The sequence below is a fragment of the Vespa velutina genome, chromosome 21 (assembly GCF_912470025.1).
Source record: "Vespa velutina chromosome 21, iVesVel2.1, whole genome shotgun sequence".
In the NCBI taxonomy this organism is placed as follows: domain Eukaryota; kingdom Metazoa; phylum Arthropoda; class Insecta; order Hymenoptera; family Vespidae; genus Vespa; species Vespa velutina.
Genome location: NC_062208.1, coordinates 920,413 through 940,545, shown reverse-complemented (window position 1 = coordinate 940,545; position 20,133 = coordinate 920,413). Strand labels below are relative to the sequence as shown.

The 20,133-nt window shown below is 24.6% G+C and overlaps 1 protein-coding gene across 4 annotated transcripts in view; it reads left to right on the top strand.

The window, feature by feature from the left end:
- The window catches only part of LOC124956371 (serine/threonine-protein kinase N), a 71,931-nt gene that overhangs the window by 4,005 nt on the left and 47,793 nt on the right, over window positions 1–20,133 (top strand). For all 4 annotated transcript variants that reach the window (XM_047512093.1, XM_047512095.1, XM_047512092.1 and 1 more), the window contains exons 2-3: window positions 137–265; window positions 12,724–12,925. In XM_047512093.1, coding sequence (XP_047368049.1) covers window positions 137–265; window positions 12,724–12,925 — 331 coding nt within the window. The remainder of the gene's footprint in view (window positions 1–136; window positions 266–12,723; window positions 12,926–20,133) is intronic.

The window sequence follows — 20,133 nt, the reverse complement described above, 5'->3', positions numbered from 1 at the left end:
AAAAAAAAAAAAAAAAAAAATCCCTTGTCAAAATCGATTTAACTTGTGAACGGTCCTCGATCATAATTGCGTTTATAAGTCAAATTTGTTTGTTTGTTTGTTTTTTTCTTTCTTTCTTCTTTTCTTTTTTTTCTAGGGCGATTACATCAGGCACCCAGTCCTTTACGAACTGTCGAGCAAGTACGGAGTTGCTGGCAGTGACCAGGTGCCCTTGCCTGCTCGTCTCGATGAGCTCCGGGAACACATACGCAGAGAAATACGTAAGGTATGTGCTTACATTACATTACATTACATTATATTACATATATACATGCATATATACATGCATACATATACGAGCGTATGTATGTGTATATAGGTTATCTAAAAAGTATGGTATCAAATGTTATATCACGTATTATTGAGGTCAAATAGATGAAAAAAAAAAAAAAAATAAAATCCACAAACTTATATTCCATAAATTTATATCCCGAAAATGCTTTATTGAAAATTTCTATCCTTTTAAAGATATTTATGATTTATTCTGAGATATATAAGAAATATTTGAAAATTTCTTCCTCTTCAAAAACGCAAACTTTGATTAGTCGAATGAACGATTGTCGTAATTCTTTTTAATATTATTATTATATTTAATATTATATTTAATATTATTATATTTAATATTTCAACTAGTATTGAAAATAATAGCAAATGCATTTTGTATACATTTTCAAAGTTAATCTTTCGTTTTTATCGTATTTTTATAAAGTTAATTTTTTTTTTTCTTTTTTCTTTTTTCACGCGAGTCCGTAAATAAAAGTTCGAAGGGGAAAAAGAGAAGGAAAAGAAAAAAAAAAATATTTCGGCAATCGTTAATTCGACGAATGGAAATAAATCATGAATATCCTTAAAAATGTATATCTTTTTTTCGATAAAGGATTTTTGAATAAGTTTAGTTTGAATATTTTTGGATAAGTTTATATCAACTTTTTTTTTATCTATTTGACCTCAGTAATACGTAGTATGATGTTTCCTCCCATACCTTTTGGACACCCTATATATATATATATATTTACATATATATATATATATACATGTCTTCGCCATCGTTGTCTTTCGTTTGTCCTTTTCGAGCTCCTTCATTTTTTCTTCCTTTTCTCTTTTCTCTCTCTCTTCATTTTCTTTTTCTTTTTTCTTTTTTCTTTTTTCTTTTTTCTTTTTTCTTTTTTTTTTCTTCTTTTTTTCGCTTTCGAATTGCGATTGCATTCGAACGAATTTTATTTTTACCCTCACGAAAATAGCATCTATCTCGAGATCACAGTAGAATCACATGTATAACACGGATTTATGTATTACACATATTATTCAGACAGTTTTATACGAATACATTTTATACGAGCGTCAACTATTATTATTTGATCGATTATGATTTGAAAAGATGAGGAAAAAAAGAAAGAAAGAAAGAAAGAAAGAAAAAGATAGAAAAAAAAAAAGAAATTGATATTTCTATAATTTGAAAGATCGAGCATTATTAAAGATAAATTAATATAAATAAAAATTCTATTTTATCGTTTTAATCATTATTGAAAATTAATGCACGACTATGTATAGAATTAAAAAGATTATTTTTGAATAAAAGGAAAAGAAAAATACAAATAAAAATAAGAGACATTTCGAAGATTTTTAATAATTTTCTAAATACGTCGGATTATAAGTGTTAAAACAACATGAATAGTGAAAATTTTATTCTAATATCTTTCTAATGTTTCAATTGAAATTTAATAATAAAGATATCGATGATATACGATATGATAATTGTAAGTAAGAATTTTGATAGCGAAATTAAAAAGAAAAAAAAAAAAAAAAAAAAGAAAACCTTTTCCATTTTACTGACTTTTATTTTCGCTAATAATTATCTGATTTTTTTTTTCGAAAAACGTCTTTTTCATTTTTTTATTATTTTTTATTTATTTATTTATTTATTTATTTATTTATTTTTTTCTTTTTTAAGTACCATGTTATACGAGTTTTTTTAAAAATTGTGATTTATTTTCGTGTAACACAATATATAAATAACTTCGTATAACAATTGTATTCAATATCTTCGTTTATTTTTTTCTTCCGTATGTATTTAATAAATATCGATTGTATCAAAAAGATTTAAGTCAAGTGTTTTAAATAAATTAAAAAGAAAAAATATTATCGTATCTTAAGTAAAAAAAAAAAAAAAAAAAAAGAAAAAGAAAAAAACCAAATTTTATTACAAAGCATAATTCAGCGATAACCAAACTTCATACATTTTAATAAATTTTTAATTGAATCTGATTTAATTTTTATTAATACTTTTAATGGATCTTGGAAAAGATTATGAAACTTCTTAACGAATTTTATCTAGAAAAAGTTCGTATTCAATTTTTGTTTCTTTTTTCTTTTCTTTTTTTAAATTCACGACTCCTGCAATAGTAAAAAAAAATATTTTATAAAACCTTGTTTTTTTTTTTTTTTGTTTATTTCATACACATTTTTTTTTATTTTCTTTTTTCTTCTTTTTTTTTTTTTTTATCTTTCATATATCTTTTTATATAGATATATGTATGTTTTCAAGTATCGTAAATAATTCATTAAATCGTAAAAAAAAAAAAAAAAGAAAAAAAAAAAAAGAAAAGCGTTTTGACATAACAGAGAACGTATTTTCTATATTATAAATGATTCTACTGTATTCCGCAAAAAAGGATAGACGTTGTCGTCTTTTTATTCCTAATATGATAATGGAACTTGCAAAGCTTTTCTAATCATGGAAACATGGAAATTACATGAGGATGACAAAGACGGGAAAATTTTTGAATAGGAAAATTATTCAAGGACAGTTTCTCATAAATGGTTGCGTTCCATTTACTTGGAACTATTATGTGTATATGTGTATATGTTTAATTAATTTCCCATGTTGTCAATTTTCTTATTTCATGTCACTTGTATTTCTCCTTTTATGTCTTACGTTATTATATAGGATCTCTTATGGAATTTTAATTCTACAGCTAAGTGTAATAAAAATATACGAAGAATATTAAATATTTTATTTCTACGCGAGTATAAAGATATTAATATTTTTTACTTTGATAATTTTTTTCACTGGTTTTTCATTGATCGACTAAATGAAATGTACGTTCGTTGATTTGGATATAATAATGGATATAATTTGGAAATAATATATATTATGATAATTTTATGATATAAAAATAAAATAAAAATTGTTATGAAAGTTATTAATTAATCTTTCGAATGAATAAAATTGAAAAATATCGAAAATAATATATCCAAAAGTTAATGGTCGATTATATTTAATTAAATTGAAAAAGTCGCAAGATAAATTTTAACAATACGATAAAACGATAATTAAATTTTTATAATCGTATTAACAGTTAAATAAAAATTTTTAAATAAAATTTATTTTCATATTATTAAACATTATATTATTATTTATAATATAAATATAATATACATTATAAACATATCATAAACATATATTATATATATATATATATATATATATATATATATATATATATATTTAATTTTAATTTGATAAATAATAAATTTATGAGAAATTATATTTAAAAAAGAAGAGTTTATGTTCTTCGTTTAGATTTATCATTAATCCCCCATCATGGGGAATTCTTCTATACTTGATTGAATTTTCTTTACTATATGTATATGTTATATATATATATATATATATTTCTCTCTCTCTCTCTCTCTCTCTCTCTCTCTCTCTCTCTTTCTTATTATGTGTTATATCTTTGGTCCTAATCTACAGGGAAGAATATCAATATATGTCAGGAACGTTTGTATGTGTGAAGATATGACAAGCTGAATGATTGATATCTATCCAGAAACAAGCAACAAGCCAATGATGGGAGTTATTTGTAAATGATGTAGTCTAAAATGATTCTACTATTCGAGTTAAAAGGTTCTCCCAATCAATTATTTATTATTCTATGATAATTGCAGGTAATGGATTTTTAATGTCCATTTGAATTGAAAATTATTTATCTTTTAAAAGATTATCTTTCGGTCTTCATTACTTATGAGTAACTACAGTTTACGAGAATAAACGTATGTGCACGAGTAATTTCAATTGTCGATGAAAGTAATCAATTGTTGAAAATGAAGAATTTCAATTTTACTTTTGTAATAATTTTATATATTAATTTTTATACTCAATCGAAATGAAAAAATGAAGAACGAATTGAAAAGTGTTTATTATTATTATTAAATACTTGCATTTATTAAATCCTATTAAATAAAACTTATATCAGATCTGTATGATTATTATTTTTTATAATAAATTGATTAAACAATAAAAAAATTAAATCTAATACATCTCATTCTAATAATAAATTTATGATATTATAATGAACGATGAAAAATATTATTATAAAAAGAATTATTAAAATGAATAAATAAAATCGTTAAAATATTCTATTCTCTTTTTTTTTTTTTTTTAATATTTATAAATAATACAAATTTTGTATTGAAATTAACTTTTTTTTTTAAATATTAATGAAATTCAATGCAAATGTATTATAAATTCTATAATTTTATAATTAACTCTTATAAATAATCATTTAAATAAAATTCTTACTGTCGTGATTTGTAAATATTCCTAATAAAAAAAAAAAAAAAAAAAAAAAAAAAAAAAAAATTATAATCAATATTTGTCTTATATCCAAGCGTTATATAAATGTATTCTAATAAAATTCTTATCTAAAAGAATATAAATTAAAAAAAAAAAAAAAAAAAAAAAAAAAAAAAAAAGAAAAAAAAAGAAAAGAATAAAATTCTATATAATTCATAATAAACAAATTATAATATAAATCTATAATAATATAATTTAAATCTATATTAAAACAAAATCACAAGAAAAATTTAAATTATCAGTTTTTATGATATATAAGCTTTACAAATAAATATTGTAGTAAATTTATAATTATTATAAAAATTTATAATAAATAAACATTTATTTAAAAAAAAAATATATATATATATATATATTATATATATATAAATGAAATTCTATGCAAAAGAATTTAAAATAAATGATATCGTATTTTATCTAACATCAATAGTTTATCACACATTTTTAATAGATATAAAATTAGTAATACATAAGCGCACAAATATTTTTTATTGTTAAATAAAATCGTATTTACAGGAGTTACATACAATATAATTCAATAAATAAAATTTTAACAAATCTAAATGAAAAGAATATCCCCGATCTAATCTTTTTATCATTAGTTATATAATAATTAATCTATTAATATTTTTTATTAATTTAATTAAGTCATATAAGATAATAATATTATAAGATAATTATATATATACATATACACACACATACACACAATATAACTTTATCTTGGATATAAGATAAAGTTATATAACATTATTATATAATAATTAATACTACAATACATTAATGGCGTTCAATATTTGTTCGACGATGAAAGATATAATATCCAATAATATTTAATAAATAAAATTTAAACTAATTTAAATGGAGGAACATTCTCAATCTAATCTTTTTATTATTAATTATATAATAAACAGTTTATTAATATTTTTTAATAATTTAACTAAATTATATAAGATAATAATGTTATAAGCTAATAATATATATATTATTATTATTATTTTATAATGTTATACATTATATATTATATATTATATATTATAAGATAATTTACATATCTACACATATATAGATATTTAATTATCTTGGATTTAAGAGAAAGTTATATAACATTATTAAATTATAATATAATATTATATATATATATATATATATATATATATATATATATAAATGATACTACAATATATTAATAACATAAAATATTTGTCCGACGATAAAAGATATAATATGTCGCTTGATCCATCATCTCAACCAAACGATAACGAGCCAAGCTTAGTTTGTTTTTATTTACACCCGATGCCACCCACGCACGTGTTCCACTTATTTCCCACTCGTCGTTTGATCATCATCATCATCGTCATCGTCATCGTCATCATCATCACCATCACCATAACCATTATCGTCGTCGTCGTCGTCGTCGTGGTCGTCTCTCTAAGACAAAAAAAAAAAAAAAGAAAAAATAGGAAAAAGGAAAGAAATTAGAAGGAAGACAAAAAAAGAAAGGATTTCGACGAGTATTCGTTTTCAACTAAGGAGATAAAAGGAAGAAAAAAAACTAAGAATAATAATGGATCAACGAATTTATGCGAGTCCATGCGATATCATCATCATCATCATCATCATCATCATCATCATCATCATCATCATCATCATCATCATCATCATCATCATCATCATCATCATCATCATCATCATCATCATCATTAACTTCATCATCATCATCATCATCATCATTGTCGTCGTCGTCGTCGTTGTCTCCCTAAGTTGTAAAAACAAAAAAAAAAAAAAAAAAAAAGGAAAAAGAAAAGAAAAGATTTCGACGAGTATTCAACCAAGGGGATAAAAAGAAGAAGGAAAAAAGAAAAAAGAACTAAGAATAATAAATGGATCAACCAATTTATGCGAGTCCATGCGAAATCTGAGAAGAATACGCGAATAATTCCACGTAAGCTTAATATGAAAAACGTCTTGTAAAGTAAGTAAACACTATCTGCTGCGTCGTGTTGGTACGAAGGGGAATTGAAAGAGCATGTTATGAATCACCGTATCATTAAGAAAGTCTTTGATACGTCGTAGTGACGTCGTCTTTCATCGTTTCTTGTTGATCGTTTCGAATTCATTCAGACCATTGACATGAAAAGAATTTCGACACGACAATTTAACTTTTTCTTTTATATATATATATATATATATATATATATATATATATATATATATATATCTTTTAATTAAAAAAAAACTTTTTTTTCTTTCTTTCTCTCTTTATTTTATTTTTTTTTTTATCTTTTTATTTCTTTTTTTTTTTTTTATTTTTTTATTTTTCCGAACGAATGAATTTGTTGAGAAGTTGGTTGAATTTGTTCGACCTTGATCTAAGTACATTGCATAGGGGATTTTGCAGTCAATAAGTAATGTTGGTATTTGTAATATTTTATATTGTAATAAACAACATTGTATTTTTAGGATTTTTTTCTTTCTTTCTTTTTTTTTTCTTTATATTTTTCTTTTTTTTCTTTTCAATGTAGATTCAGATCTTATTTATTTATCGACAAACCAAAGGAAATCGCGAACTAGTAAATTCTACGATTACGCCTACACGCTCGATTATATAGTATAGGTTAGGTTTTTATTACGTTTGTATTTATGAACATCTCCAATGCCATGTCATTTATTTTTTTTTTATTATTTAATGTAAGGATTTTCAATGTGGGATATGCAATAAAACATTTGTGGGTATACGATTGGAGCATGTATATATATATGTATTAAATAAACAATTTAATGTGTTATATATAATATGTTATATAAATAACACAATTTAATGTATTTTAAATATATATATATATATATATATATATATATATATATGTATATATATGTATATATTTATAAAATATTACAAATACCAACATTAGTTATTGGCTGTACAATTCGATTAAATGTGTTAGTTCAAGATTGAAAAAATTCAGTTTAAGTTTTTCAACAAATCCATTCATTCGGAAAAATAAAAAAAGAAGGAAAAGATTTTTTTTAGATTAAAATATATGTAACAAAAAAATAAGTATATTCAAAAGAAAAAGTTAATCTGTATATATATAAATTGATTGATTGATTATATAAATTAAGGACTAATTGGATATCTCGTTTGTTAGAAGCATTAGAAAAAAAAGGAACAAAAAATAGATATCAAGAAAATTTTTTCGATTCATGTATCGAATATTTTAAGAGTATGAAACAAAATAGCCAATTTCCGGTCAAATCGAATGATCAATATTTCTTAGTTTTTTCCGTATTTATGGATTGGATTGAAAGCTTCCAGTATATAATAGTAAAATAGTAATATATATATATAAGATCGGCCAAAAGCTCTATAAATATTTCTCTAAGTAATTTTTAAAATAATGTATTTACTTTTCGACATTGTTTAGTATTTCAATTTTATTTTTTCCATTTTATTTTCTTTTTTCTTTTCCCCAATTGTAAAGAAAATTATTTTTTTTTCTTTTCCGTATTTTTTTAATTTTATTATTATTTTTTTGTTTTTTTTGTTTTTTTTTTTTTTTTTTCTTTCAAGTTGTAAAGCTACAAGTAAAGGTTAATTTTATTAATGTTCAAACTCATCTAGGAAATTTTCTTTTTCCCCACCTTGTATAATATATTCATATATATATATATATATATATATATACAGAGAATTAAAAAATCATAGGAATAATATCGTAGACATATATTAAATATATAAATACACATATACACACACAAATATATTTTATACTTATATTGTACATATATATAAATATACTCGTACATATCTAATATATGTTCTCTAAAATAGCTTATATTATTTTTCAAAGTACCTATTTTAATACACAATTTTAATATATTCACCCTATATATCACCATAATAAATGAAGAAACATTTGTTATTCTAAAAAAAAAAAAAAGGAAATATATATATATATATATATTTACATTGACTAAACGTGTCGTTAAATCGTACGAAGAAGGAAAAGTTAGATAGGTATCTAAAGTTGGATGAAAAGATACTCTGGCGAGGGTGGTCTGAAACATTTTGAAATGATTTCTGTGAGTCGTGTAGAAACGAGTTTTGCTACGATCGTACGCCAATATTCTCCCACTCCTTTCATTCCCTTCTCCCCTTCTCTCTCTCTCTCTCTCTCTCTCTCTTTCTCTCGGCAACTCCATCTTTTCCTCCATCTTTTCTTTCATCTCCTCCTCTTCCTCCTTCTCCTCCTCCTCTGTCTCTCGTACGCTATATTTATTCTACCTGAGACTCGAACCGTGCGATTCCTGTCCACGGCGTCGGTAATTTTCTCTGCAGTATACATTTTTCGAATGGAAAATACTGATACAATATGTACGTATGTATATGTGTGTATATATAATATATGTGTGTGCGCATGATATATATATATATATATATCGGATAAAATAATGGAAAGAACGGAAACGTTCTTGTCCTTCTACTGTATACTGTATACTGTATGCTGTATACTGTATACATTATTCTTTGTAAGAGATATAAACAACTATAAAATAATTGTTTCGTGAAAATGAACAAAAGCGATTATTGGAAAGGATTTTTCATATATTCAAATTAAATTTCATAAATATATATATATATATATATATATATGAGCCGTTTATTTTGAAAGTGGCCTAACTCCATTTGACAATTTTTTCCGGTTGCTATAATTATATGTACAACTTTATCTTATTTATCAGTATAGCATTTCAGGTTGCTTATATTGCGAGCAAATACGATAATTCTTGACACATAAGTTTTCAGAGTTAGTTCAATAATTTAACCGTTTATATTGAAAGTGGCCTAACTTCATTTATACTTATATCAATGAATGAAAATGAAAATTTTAAAGTCCTGAATTTATTACCACGTCGGGATATACCAAGAAAGTTCGAAAATATTATATTGACACCACTGTATAAAAATATCAGACAAATTACAACAGCAAAGTTCAAGGACATAATTGACCTATTACGATATATACCACCGGAACATCATGATTTCTTCAAATCCTTTTCACACACACAAAATCTAGATGAGTAGTAAATTGTTTTGTAATAAATTTATGTTCGTAATTTTGTACGTTATGTAATTAAAAAATATTTTGAATCGCATAAATTATGTTTTCGAAGTGTTTTAAAGATATGTAAAATAAATTGAGTATTGTTTTTTTCAATTTGAAGCATCTTAAATTATGTTGAATGGACTTTAGCACCTTCAAATTTTATAATGAATCTGATTGTTAATTTTTAAAGTGGCCTAACTCCATTCTTAATAAGAAAACGCATATTATTCACTTAATAATTGTCACTATTTTAATAGGAACTATAAATTTAACACCCTTAGATACACTTAAGTAGTATGGCTCATTAGTATCCTATACGCATATTTTTAAATTCATTGAAACGCAAATCCTTAAATATCTCGATTTAAAGATAAATGAAGTTAGGCCACTTTCAAAATAAACGGCTCACATATATATATATATATATATATATATATATATATATATATACACACGTTGTTATGCGCGCGCGCAAGTACACACACACACACACACACACACAAATATTACAATTAAGAAGTAAAAATAAAAATTTAATAATTCTTTATTAATATATATGTAAAGATATATATGTAATAATATATAAAAATATTTAATATACTTATATATATATTAAAATTAAATCTATTATTGTTATATATATATATGTATATTTATAAATTATAAATTGTATATAATAAATTAAATAATTTATTATTACTTATTAACATAATATATAAATAGACAATAATATAAAAATTACAAATATTTCTATTACTAACATAAGATAATGATTCTTATTATTGGACGAATGTGATTTTCAAAATGCTAGCAAAAAATTATAAAGACAAGTTTCTATTTTCATTTTTTTCGGATAAACTCTAAAGAAAGAAATGAAAGTTAGCTTAAAAAAAAAAAAAAAAAAAAAAAAAAAAAGGATCTTCTTACTTCCGTTAACTCGTCCGCTCGCGGACAAGCCGTTATATTTAACGACGAACAAGCTTCGCGATCGATTAGCGTTAGTATCACGAGAGAGAGAGCGAGAAAGAGAAAGCGAGAGAGAGAGAGAGAGAGAGAGGGAGAGAGAGAGAGAGAGAGAGAGACAGAAAGACATGTTTCCTTCTTGTGAGACATCGACGATAAACGAAGAGAAGAAAAGTAAAATATAATGTAAAGAAATATAGCAATATTATATAGAATGCAATTTTACGTTCCATTTGCTTCATCCTGAGAGAGGAAGTTATTTCGTTGAAAGATGAAAATGCACTCGAGCGAATAATAGGTCGATCACGCCGAACTCAAAATGAGTTTATTTCGAATTTTCGAGTCAAACATACTGTTCATTCGATCTCTCTCTCTCTCTCTCTCTCTCTCTCTCTCTCTTTCTCTTTATCTCTCTTTCTCTATGTGTTTCTCTATTTTGTTTCTTTTCTTTTTTATTTCTTCATATCACAATAAAATTAATAAAAGTTAATTAATAGTAAAAGACGAAAGAAATAACATTAATAATAATAATAATAATAATAATAATAATAATAATAATAATAATAATAATAATAATAATAATAATTACAAATCATTGATAAAAATTATTATCGTTAATAATAATAATAATAATGACAATAATAATAATAATAATAATAATAATAATAATAATAATAATAATAAAGAATAATTACTACTAATAATTAATAATAAGAATTAATAATAATTAATAATAAGAATTAATAATAATTAAATAATTACAAATCGTTGATAAAAATTATTATAATTATTCATCATGTAACGAGGAAACGTAACAATTTAAATATCTCTATATTTATAAATTCAGATCTTTTTTTATTCTTTAGTATTTAAATATTTTCATTTTTGTTATTTATTCGAAAATATTTTCTTTAGATAAAAATCTCTTTATGATCATAATTATTTATCGTATCAAACTTATACATTGTCGTCATCATCATTGAATTTATCATTATTTCGAAATGATATTGAATATTTTCAACGTTCATTAGACTTTTTCTTATTTACTTGAAATTTTCTACTGTCTGTTTTTTGGACAAATCGCGCTCCTTCCTCCCTCTCCTATCCTCCCCTCACCCAACTCTACTCATGGAATTCAACCTGTTATGGTGGATACTCCGGTTTACGGTTATTTACCATGGCGATCATAATCCATATCTATTTTTATTTGAAAATTGTTCTTTTCTATATTTTATTCGAACAAAATTTTTTTCTTCCTTTCCGTCATGATCCCCTATTAGTTATAAATGTTTTATCAATTTTCACAATGTGTATTTTATTTTTTATTTCTTTTTCGAACAAATTTTTTCTCCCTCCGTACAATGACTAATCTTATAACCCCTTATGACTTTCGATTAATCGTGAATTTTTCAGATTCACGAATTATTCCAAATTCTTAATGATGTCGCAATTAATCGATATCGATTTATTTTCACATCTGAGATTCGATTTTATTATATCTTTTCTTTCCTTTTCGTTTTTTTTCCCTGTGTTTGTCATGTGTTTGAAATTTTTTCTCGATAAGTCTCTTCGATAAGTCTCTCTCTCCCTCCCTCCCCGCCATAAATAAGTACTCATTAAACGCCATGGCGTTTTTAAGGTACACTCTGATTCAAAAGATTATTCATTATGACTTATTTTATTAGGAATATCATCCGATAGTTATATTATTATTCAAAAATAGATTTTCAATTTGGATTATTAATTATCTTTTACATTATGGTTTGTTTTTTCATGATTATTATTAATATTATTATTATTATTATTATTATCATCATCGTCATTATTATTATTGTTCTTGTTGTTGTTACTGATGATAGTATTATTATTATTATTATCATCATCATCATCATTATTAGTATTATTGTTGTTATTGTTGTTGTCATTATTATTAATATTGAACGTCTTGTTTTTGTGCGTGTGTTTATTTTTTAGGAATTAAAGATAAAAGCCGGTGCTGAGAAGCTTAGGGAGGTTGCAACCGATCGTAAGGCGCTATCGGACGTGGCGACTATCGTGAAGAAGGCCAACAGCAAGTTGAACGAGCTACAAGCCGAGCTCCAGCAGCTCGAAAGTCAAATTATACTGACGCAGGGCCAGCCGCAGTCGCCGCAACAAAATCACTCCAACGGTCAAGGTAAAGCTCGCTTCTCTTCTTCTTTTTCCTCTTAGTTCGAATCCCCCCCCCCGGCCCCCGGCCCCCGGCCCACCGGCCCCTCGGCCCCCACCCATCTCAGGCCCAAAACCCCACCCCCACCCTCTTTTACAAACGCGCGAGATACCATCTTTGCTTTCGTTCTTTTACTCGTTCGAATCTTCGAACGTACGAACATCGTCGACCGTCGTGAATCGTAGTTGTCGTCGTCGTCGTCGTCATCGTCGTCATCGTTGTTGTTGTTCCTGTGCCAGGCACAATCTAAATACGGTTATTATAACCTAAATACCGGTTTTATATAACGCTAGACATTAGACTTGATCGATCGAGGATTTGGGGGTTTTTTTTTTTTTTCTCCATCACTCTGATACCTGAGAAAATTTACAGAAAAATGTTTTCGTTTATTTTTAGCTAGATTATTTTTTTCTCTTTTTAATTATTTATTTATTTATTTATTTATTTATTTATTCTTTTTTTCTTATTTCTTTATTTCTTTTTTTTTTTTTTTTTTTTAACCTGATCTTTGATCGTTTCTACGAATGATTATGTAATTTGAAAGTTACAGTTTTAGTTATATATAGTGTTATATATTTACGTATATACTGGTAAACCATATATTATATTCTAATACTGTTATGGTATAAGTATAGTATTATGTAATTATGTATTTAATAAAAATACTATATTGTACTATAACACATTAGAAAATTATGCTCATATATATAGACATTCATTCGTATTGGTTCATTTATTTTCAGCTCAATTATTATTATTGTTATTATTATTATTATTATTGTTATTGTTGTTTTTTTAGCCACTGTAAACTAATACTTTTTCGAGTCTATGAAAGATCATATAATTCGAAAATTTTAGTATTATTTATTACAATATATTTACATGTATATTAGTATACTATATAATATATACTAGTATATTGTAGTATTGTTATAGTATAAGTATAGTATTGTATAATAATTTATTTAAAAAGAAATACTATAATTAAATAACAAAATATTAATATATATATATATATATATTTATTTATAATGTAATTATAATTATTAAAAATTTAATTAAGTTATAATTAAAAATAATAATAATAAAAAAACTATATATATATATATAAAATTATATTAAAGAATTATAATTAATAATATATACTATACTAAAGCAGTATTATTATGGTATACTTTACTATACTAAATATAATATATTATTATACTTTTCTATACAAATCTAAAAAATTATTCTTATACATATATTCATGTCCACTCCTATTAATCTATCTTTATATTCGCAGACAGAAATCAGGATATATATATATATATATATATATATATATATATATATATATATATATAATCTCCAATTGATATTCTAATTCGTATGTATTTTATAACGGTAACACCATAAAATATGAAGTTGTTTCGAGGACTCGTTAACTATTTCGATTACTTCCTTGACGTAGTAAAATCGAAAGTTACAGACAAGTACCGGTGTTTCTACGTTGAATAGATATAGTTAATCTGTGAACGTCTGTTAAATAAATTTCACTACTCTACGAATCGAATTTAAATAACTTTCGATGTGTTATCTAAGCACGGCGAATGTAGAGCAACGAAAGAAGTTTCTTACACGATTGCACAACTTAACATGGAGTAAAGTGAAATAATACGAATTGAAATGATATATATTTTACTTGTACACACAAACACACAAACACACACACACACACACACACACGCACGCGCGCGTATACCTTGTTCGTCAGATAATAATATATAATAAGTATCGACTAATGTTTATATTTTACGGTAATTATAGAAATACTTCATTTGCTGATAATTACAAATTTTCTGTCTAATTCGAAATTATAAATCATTTGGATAGGTATAGTTTAAAGTGTTATAATACTCTCATAATATTTTTCATGTTTTATATATATATATATATATACGTACATGTGTGTGTATGTGTGTGTGTGTATATTTATCTACATTTCTTTAAATTTCTGTTTGATTTCATCTGATTTATATCAGATTACTTATGTAACAATTGTTTGTTACATATACGAAGTTTCTTATGTTTCTTTTTTCTTTTTCTTTTTCTTTAAGTATACTTAAAGCGTAGTATAATTATAATATTTTTATTAAATATATTTATATATATATATATATTCTATATGATCGTATGATATATGTATATAATATGATTATATATACATACGTATATATCGTAAAACTATAATTATATTATACTATATTACAATATTATTATTCTCATATATTAAATATATACAAATATAATTAATAAAAACCATATCAAATAAAATATATAATAATAGATATATAATATTATAAATGAATGATTTTCTTTTATTTAAAAAAACGAATGAACATAAAATTTTAATATATCTATTGCAATATATATATATATATATATTCGTCATTTAAAATAAATCAGTTAGTTCTTAATCGAATTTCGTTAGTGGCTCGTACGAGTAGAATTTATTATCAAGTCATGAGTATGGAGTACATAACGGCAACTTGTTCATGTATGTAGCAACGAGCCATTTTGGTAAAAGAATCCTCGGATGGATCGTTCTGGCTCGTTAACGGGGGCGGCACTTAATAATGGCCGGTCACTAACGAGGCGTCGAGACGACTTTGTCGCTTTATAAAGTCCAACGGTGCGTGCCATTCGATGGAGGAGGAGAGATATCTCTCTTGTTTCGTGCTGTCACCGTGGTTAGCAAATCGAGCGTGTCCGTTCGGAAAGAGAGAAAGAGAGAAACCCCGAGAGATTGAGAGAGAAAGAGAAAGAGAGGAAAGACAGAAAGAGGAAGAGAAAGAAAAAGAGAGAGAGAGAGGGAGGAAGGGAGAAAGAGAAGATAGAAAGATAAGTAGATATTGACAGAAAGATAGATAGAGATAGAGATAGATAGGGAGAGAGAGGGAGAGAGAGAGAGAGAGAGAGAGAGAGGAGATAGATTGATAGAAAGAGCAACGAAAAGGCAGAGAGAGAAAGAGACAGATAGATAGACAGATAGAGAGAGAGAGAGAGAGAAAGAGAGAGAGAGAATAAAGAGCATCAAGATAGATTGATGAATAGATAAATAGATAGTGAAAGAAAGGTGGATAGAGAAAGAGAGAGAGTAGATAGATAGATAGTTGAGAGAAAGAGAAAAAGAATAGGTAAATAGATTGATAGAAAGAGAAAATGTAGTACTAAAAGAGAGAGAGAGAGAGAGAGAGAGAGAGAGAGAGAGAGAGAGAGAGAGAGAGAGAGAGAGAGATACTTGTACTTCTAAGAATTCGTTTCAACTTTGCGTCTATCGTCACTGTCATCTTCGTAGTATCGATGCGAACTCACCAATACGTAACTCGATGAATCGATGCAGTTCTCTCTTTCTCTCTCCCTCTCTCTCTTTCGCTCTCGTTCTCTCTCTCTCTCTCTCTCTCTCTCTCTCTATCTATCTCTCTCTCTCTGTCTATCTCTGTCTATCTCTTTGCCTCTTTCTATTTTCTTATTTTTAGGCATGACCGCAAAGAGTTATTTATGGTTTCGATATAGCGAAAAGTGTAACGGGTGATTATGTTACGAAAGTATTTCAGGTGTTTAAACATTTTTTTTTTACGATCTTTGTGTGTTTCACATTAAAATGTAATATTTCTAAAATTATGTCTTCCTTCCTATTTTTTCTTTCTTTATCTCTTTCTTTTTTTTTTTTCTTTTTCTTTTTTTTTCTTAAGGAACGAATGGATTAACTCGAATTTATAATAGAAATGATGGGTTCACTGCTTTGGCATCGATTATGTTCGAGTGATTTTGAATGAACAAAATAAATAAATGAATTGTGATATTTTGATTCATTACAAAATTTTTGATTAAAAGTCTTACGTAACACGTAGATGAATTTAATCTCCTTTGTAATGTCGAAAAAGTGATTTCGGATATAATAAAAGAAATTCTTTTTTCTTATTAACGCTGTCGAAGAGAAGTATGACTTTTTTTTTTTTTTTCTTTTTTTTTTTTTTTTTTTTTTTTTTTTTTAGAAATATCTTTATGTATTAAAAATTTCTTTTCCTACGATTTACACACTCACAGATACAAGTATTTCGAGATGCATGCGGTTTTTCAATTGACACGCAAACAATTCATACTCTGTTCGTATATGTGTCGAACAAGAACTAAAAAACAAAAAAAAAGAAAAAAAAATGTTCGAATTTGAAATATTCGATCCTCTTTAGCAAAAGAAAAAAAAGACGCTAATCTACCGAAATGAACGCATTTAAATTAATTGTACACTGCAGTGTTGTTTCATCGTTGATATAAATTGTTCGTCACTTTTGCAAAGAACATATTTTTGCTTATAAAAAAAAAAAAAAAATCAATTTTTTTGGCGTCCTTAACTCTCTTAACTACCTTTTTTTGGTTTATCGAAAGATGTTTACATGTATTTAAAAAATTAAAAATTCTGATCGTTTGCTTTTTTTTTTTTTTTGCCATTAGATGTAACGCATATCGAACGACAAAAATATAAATCCTTCGTTTCAAATGGCTAAGCAGATAGATTTGAAATTTTTATCCTTATGAAAAATCGTCAATTTTATAATAAATATTTCGATCTTTTGATATCGAAGTGGCAAGTGTTCCAAAAGTTATTATCAAAAAAAAAAAAAAAAAAAAAAAAAAAAAAAAAAAAAAAAAAAAAGAAATATACATATATAAAATGAACAAACATGAATGGTAATAATGATAAGGGTAATAATGATAACGGTAATAATGATAAGAAAAAATTCATAAACAAATATTTAAAATCAAGTGTCGGTGATATTTAATGTGAACTAAATCAGTACTACATCAGTATATTATTTATTATAATTGATTTAATTCACATTAACTGAACTATTTAATTTAAATTAATTAACTTATTACGAAAAAAAAAAAAAAAAAAAAAAAAGGAAAATATGAAAGAACAGAGAAAGGTTGATTGGTATTCTATGTTCGTTCCCCTTTATGCGAATCCCTCCGTTTATCTCTCGTAGTTAGTCGTAAGACATAAATTAGCGATGATTAACACGGTTTGCCACGTAATCAGAGGTCATTGCGTTCATTGGCACGGCTTAACAAAACGCGTTGGACCTCTTCTCGAGACTATTGCAACGATTTAACTTTATAGTAGATTTGAGTTTTATGCTAATTTCGAAATTTTCTTCTTCCTTTCATTTCCTTTCCTCTTTTTTTTTTTTTTTTTTTTTTTTTTTTTTTTTTTTTTTTTTTTTTTTAACTCATTTTGGTATGCATACAGTGAACGTAGTAGAAAATATTTGTACACTGATCAATTTGAAATAAGACTTCGTGAAATTGTAGTTTATTAATTAATTAACGTTTGTTATAAACAATGATACATATTATATTTTCGCAAATCTAAAGAAAGAAAAAAAATTAGTTGTTTGTATTTTACAAAAATTTACAAAATTAGTTACAAAAAAAAAAAAAAAAAAAAAAAAAAAAAAAAAATCGGCGGAATTATGAAAGTTTAAATGAAAGTTTTTTCTTCTTTTTATTATTATTATTATTATTATTATTATTATTATTATTATTATCGTTGTTATTATTTTGTTTAATTGAAATGTAATCTTAAAATATCGATGATAGAAATAGGAAAAATTTTTTACTATTAATGGAAATTATTTATATTATTTAAATATTAAGAAACAATATATAAACTTATTATTTAAAAAAAATTTATTTTTTTTTTTTTTTTTCCATTTAATTCTCTATAATGCCATTCAATTTTAAGGTCACAGACTTATACACTTATGTATTATTAAATTTTATTTTATTTTATCGTAACGAAATTATTTCTGTTTCATAAGTTGATATATATGAAAGTTTTAATGTTTTCAAAATATCATTTATAATCATATTATATAAGTTTCATTAATTACATTATATTTAGTATAGTGGAATACTTTTATTGCAAGTACAGGATGGATTTAAAAGTTTCTAATTTTTTTTTCGAAAACTTTTAAACTAATTTGTTATTTTCGGATTATAGAATTAGAATCTTAAAAGGTCTTAAAAAATATTAATTGATCTCTTAAATTATCTAAGAACTATTAATACTATAGTAATATATTACATATATTTATAAATATAATATACATATAGTATTGCTATAAGTGTATATAATGTAAATATAGTGTAATTACTTTACTATAATTAGCATAATAAAAAAATATAATTACTATTGTTTACGATTAGTACAAAAAAGCTAGAAAGATAAATAAACTTGTCAGTAAGTATAATTATAGTGATATAATAATATAGTATTATAAATTTTACACTATATATAATATTTTTTTTTTTTTGTTTTTTTTATATATTACATACGAAAAAAGATTTCTTTTTAGAAAATTAAAAAAACTAGCAGATCTCTTTTTTTCGTTTTCTTGCAATAATTATTAGATTTTTACATAGGAACTATATCATGAACTATAATAAATAAATAAATAAATAAATATATATATATATATATATTTATTTATACACACACATTAAGTAAATTTTTTCTTTCTTTCTTTCTTTTTTTTTTTTTTTTTTTATTGATTTGATTATAGTTAACATTTATTGATTGATATTTCGAATGAAAAATAAGTCCCGATACGTTCGAATATTTTGTCCTTATCTTTATCTCAGTGTTTTTCGAAATTGTATAATCGAAAATACAAAGTGGGCGGAGAATCAAGGCCATTACGAAGGCTTCAAGAATAACATTTGCCTGGAAAAATCGCCTCGAAGGCAAATACCTGAATAGTTGTATTTGTACAAACTCATATACATACACACACACACACACACGCACACACACACAATATATATACTTATCTATGTAACATACTGGGCATTTCATTTAATTATAACATTTAAAATATCTCCCTTTTAAGTCTTTCGATACGAGCGACAAAATGTCAAAGAGAAAAAATCAATTCATTCCAATAATCCAACAATCTTATTCAATCTAAAACATTTAAAATAAATATATTTTAATTGTATACCTTTTTTTTGTTTCCTATCTCTCTCAATATCGTTATTTTTGTTTTTTTTGTTTTTTTTTTTTTTTTTTTTCGTACACAAGGCCATCATAAAATATCAAGTTCATATCAAGTTGAATTCTTCTTTCT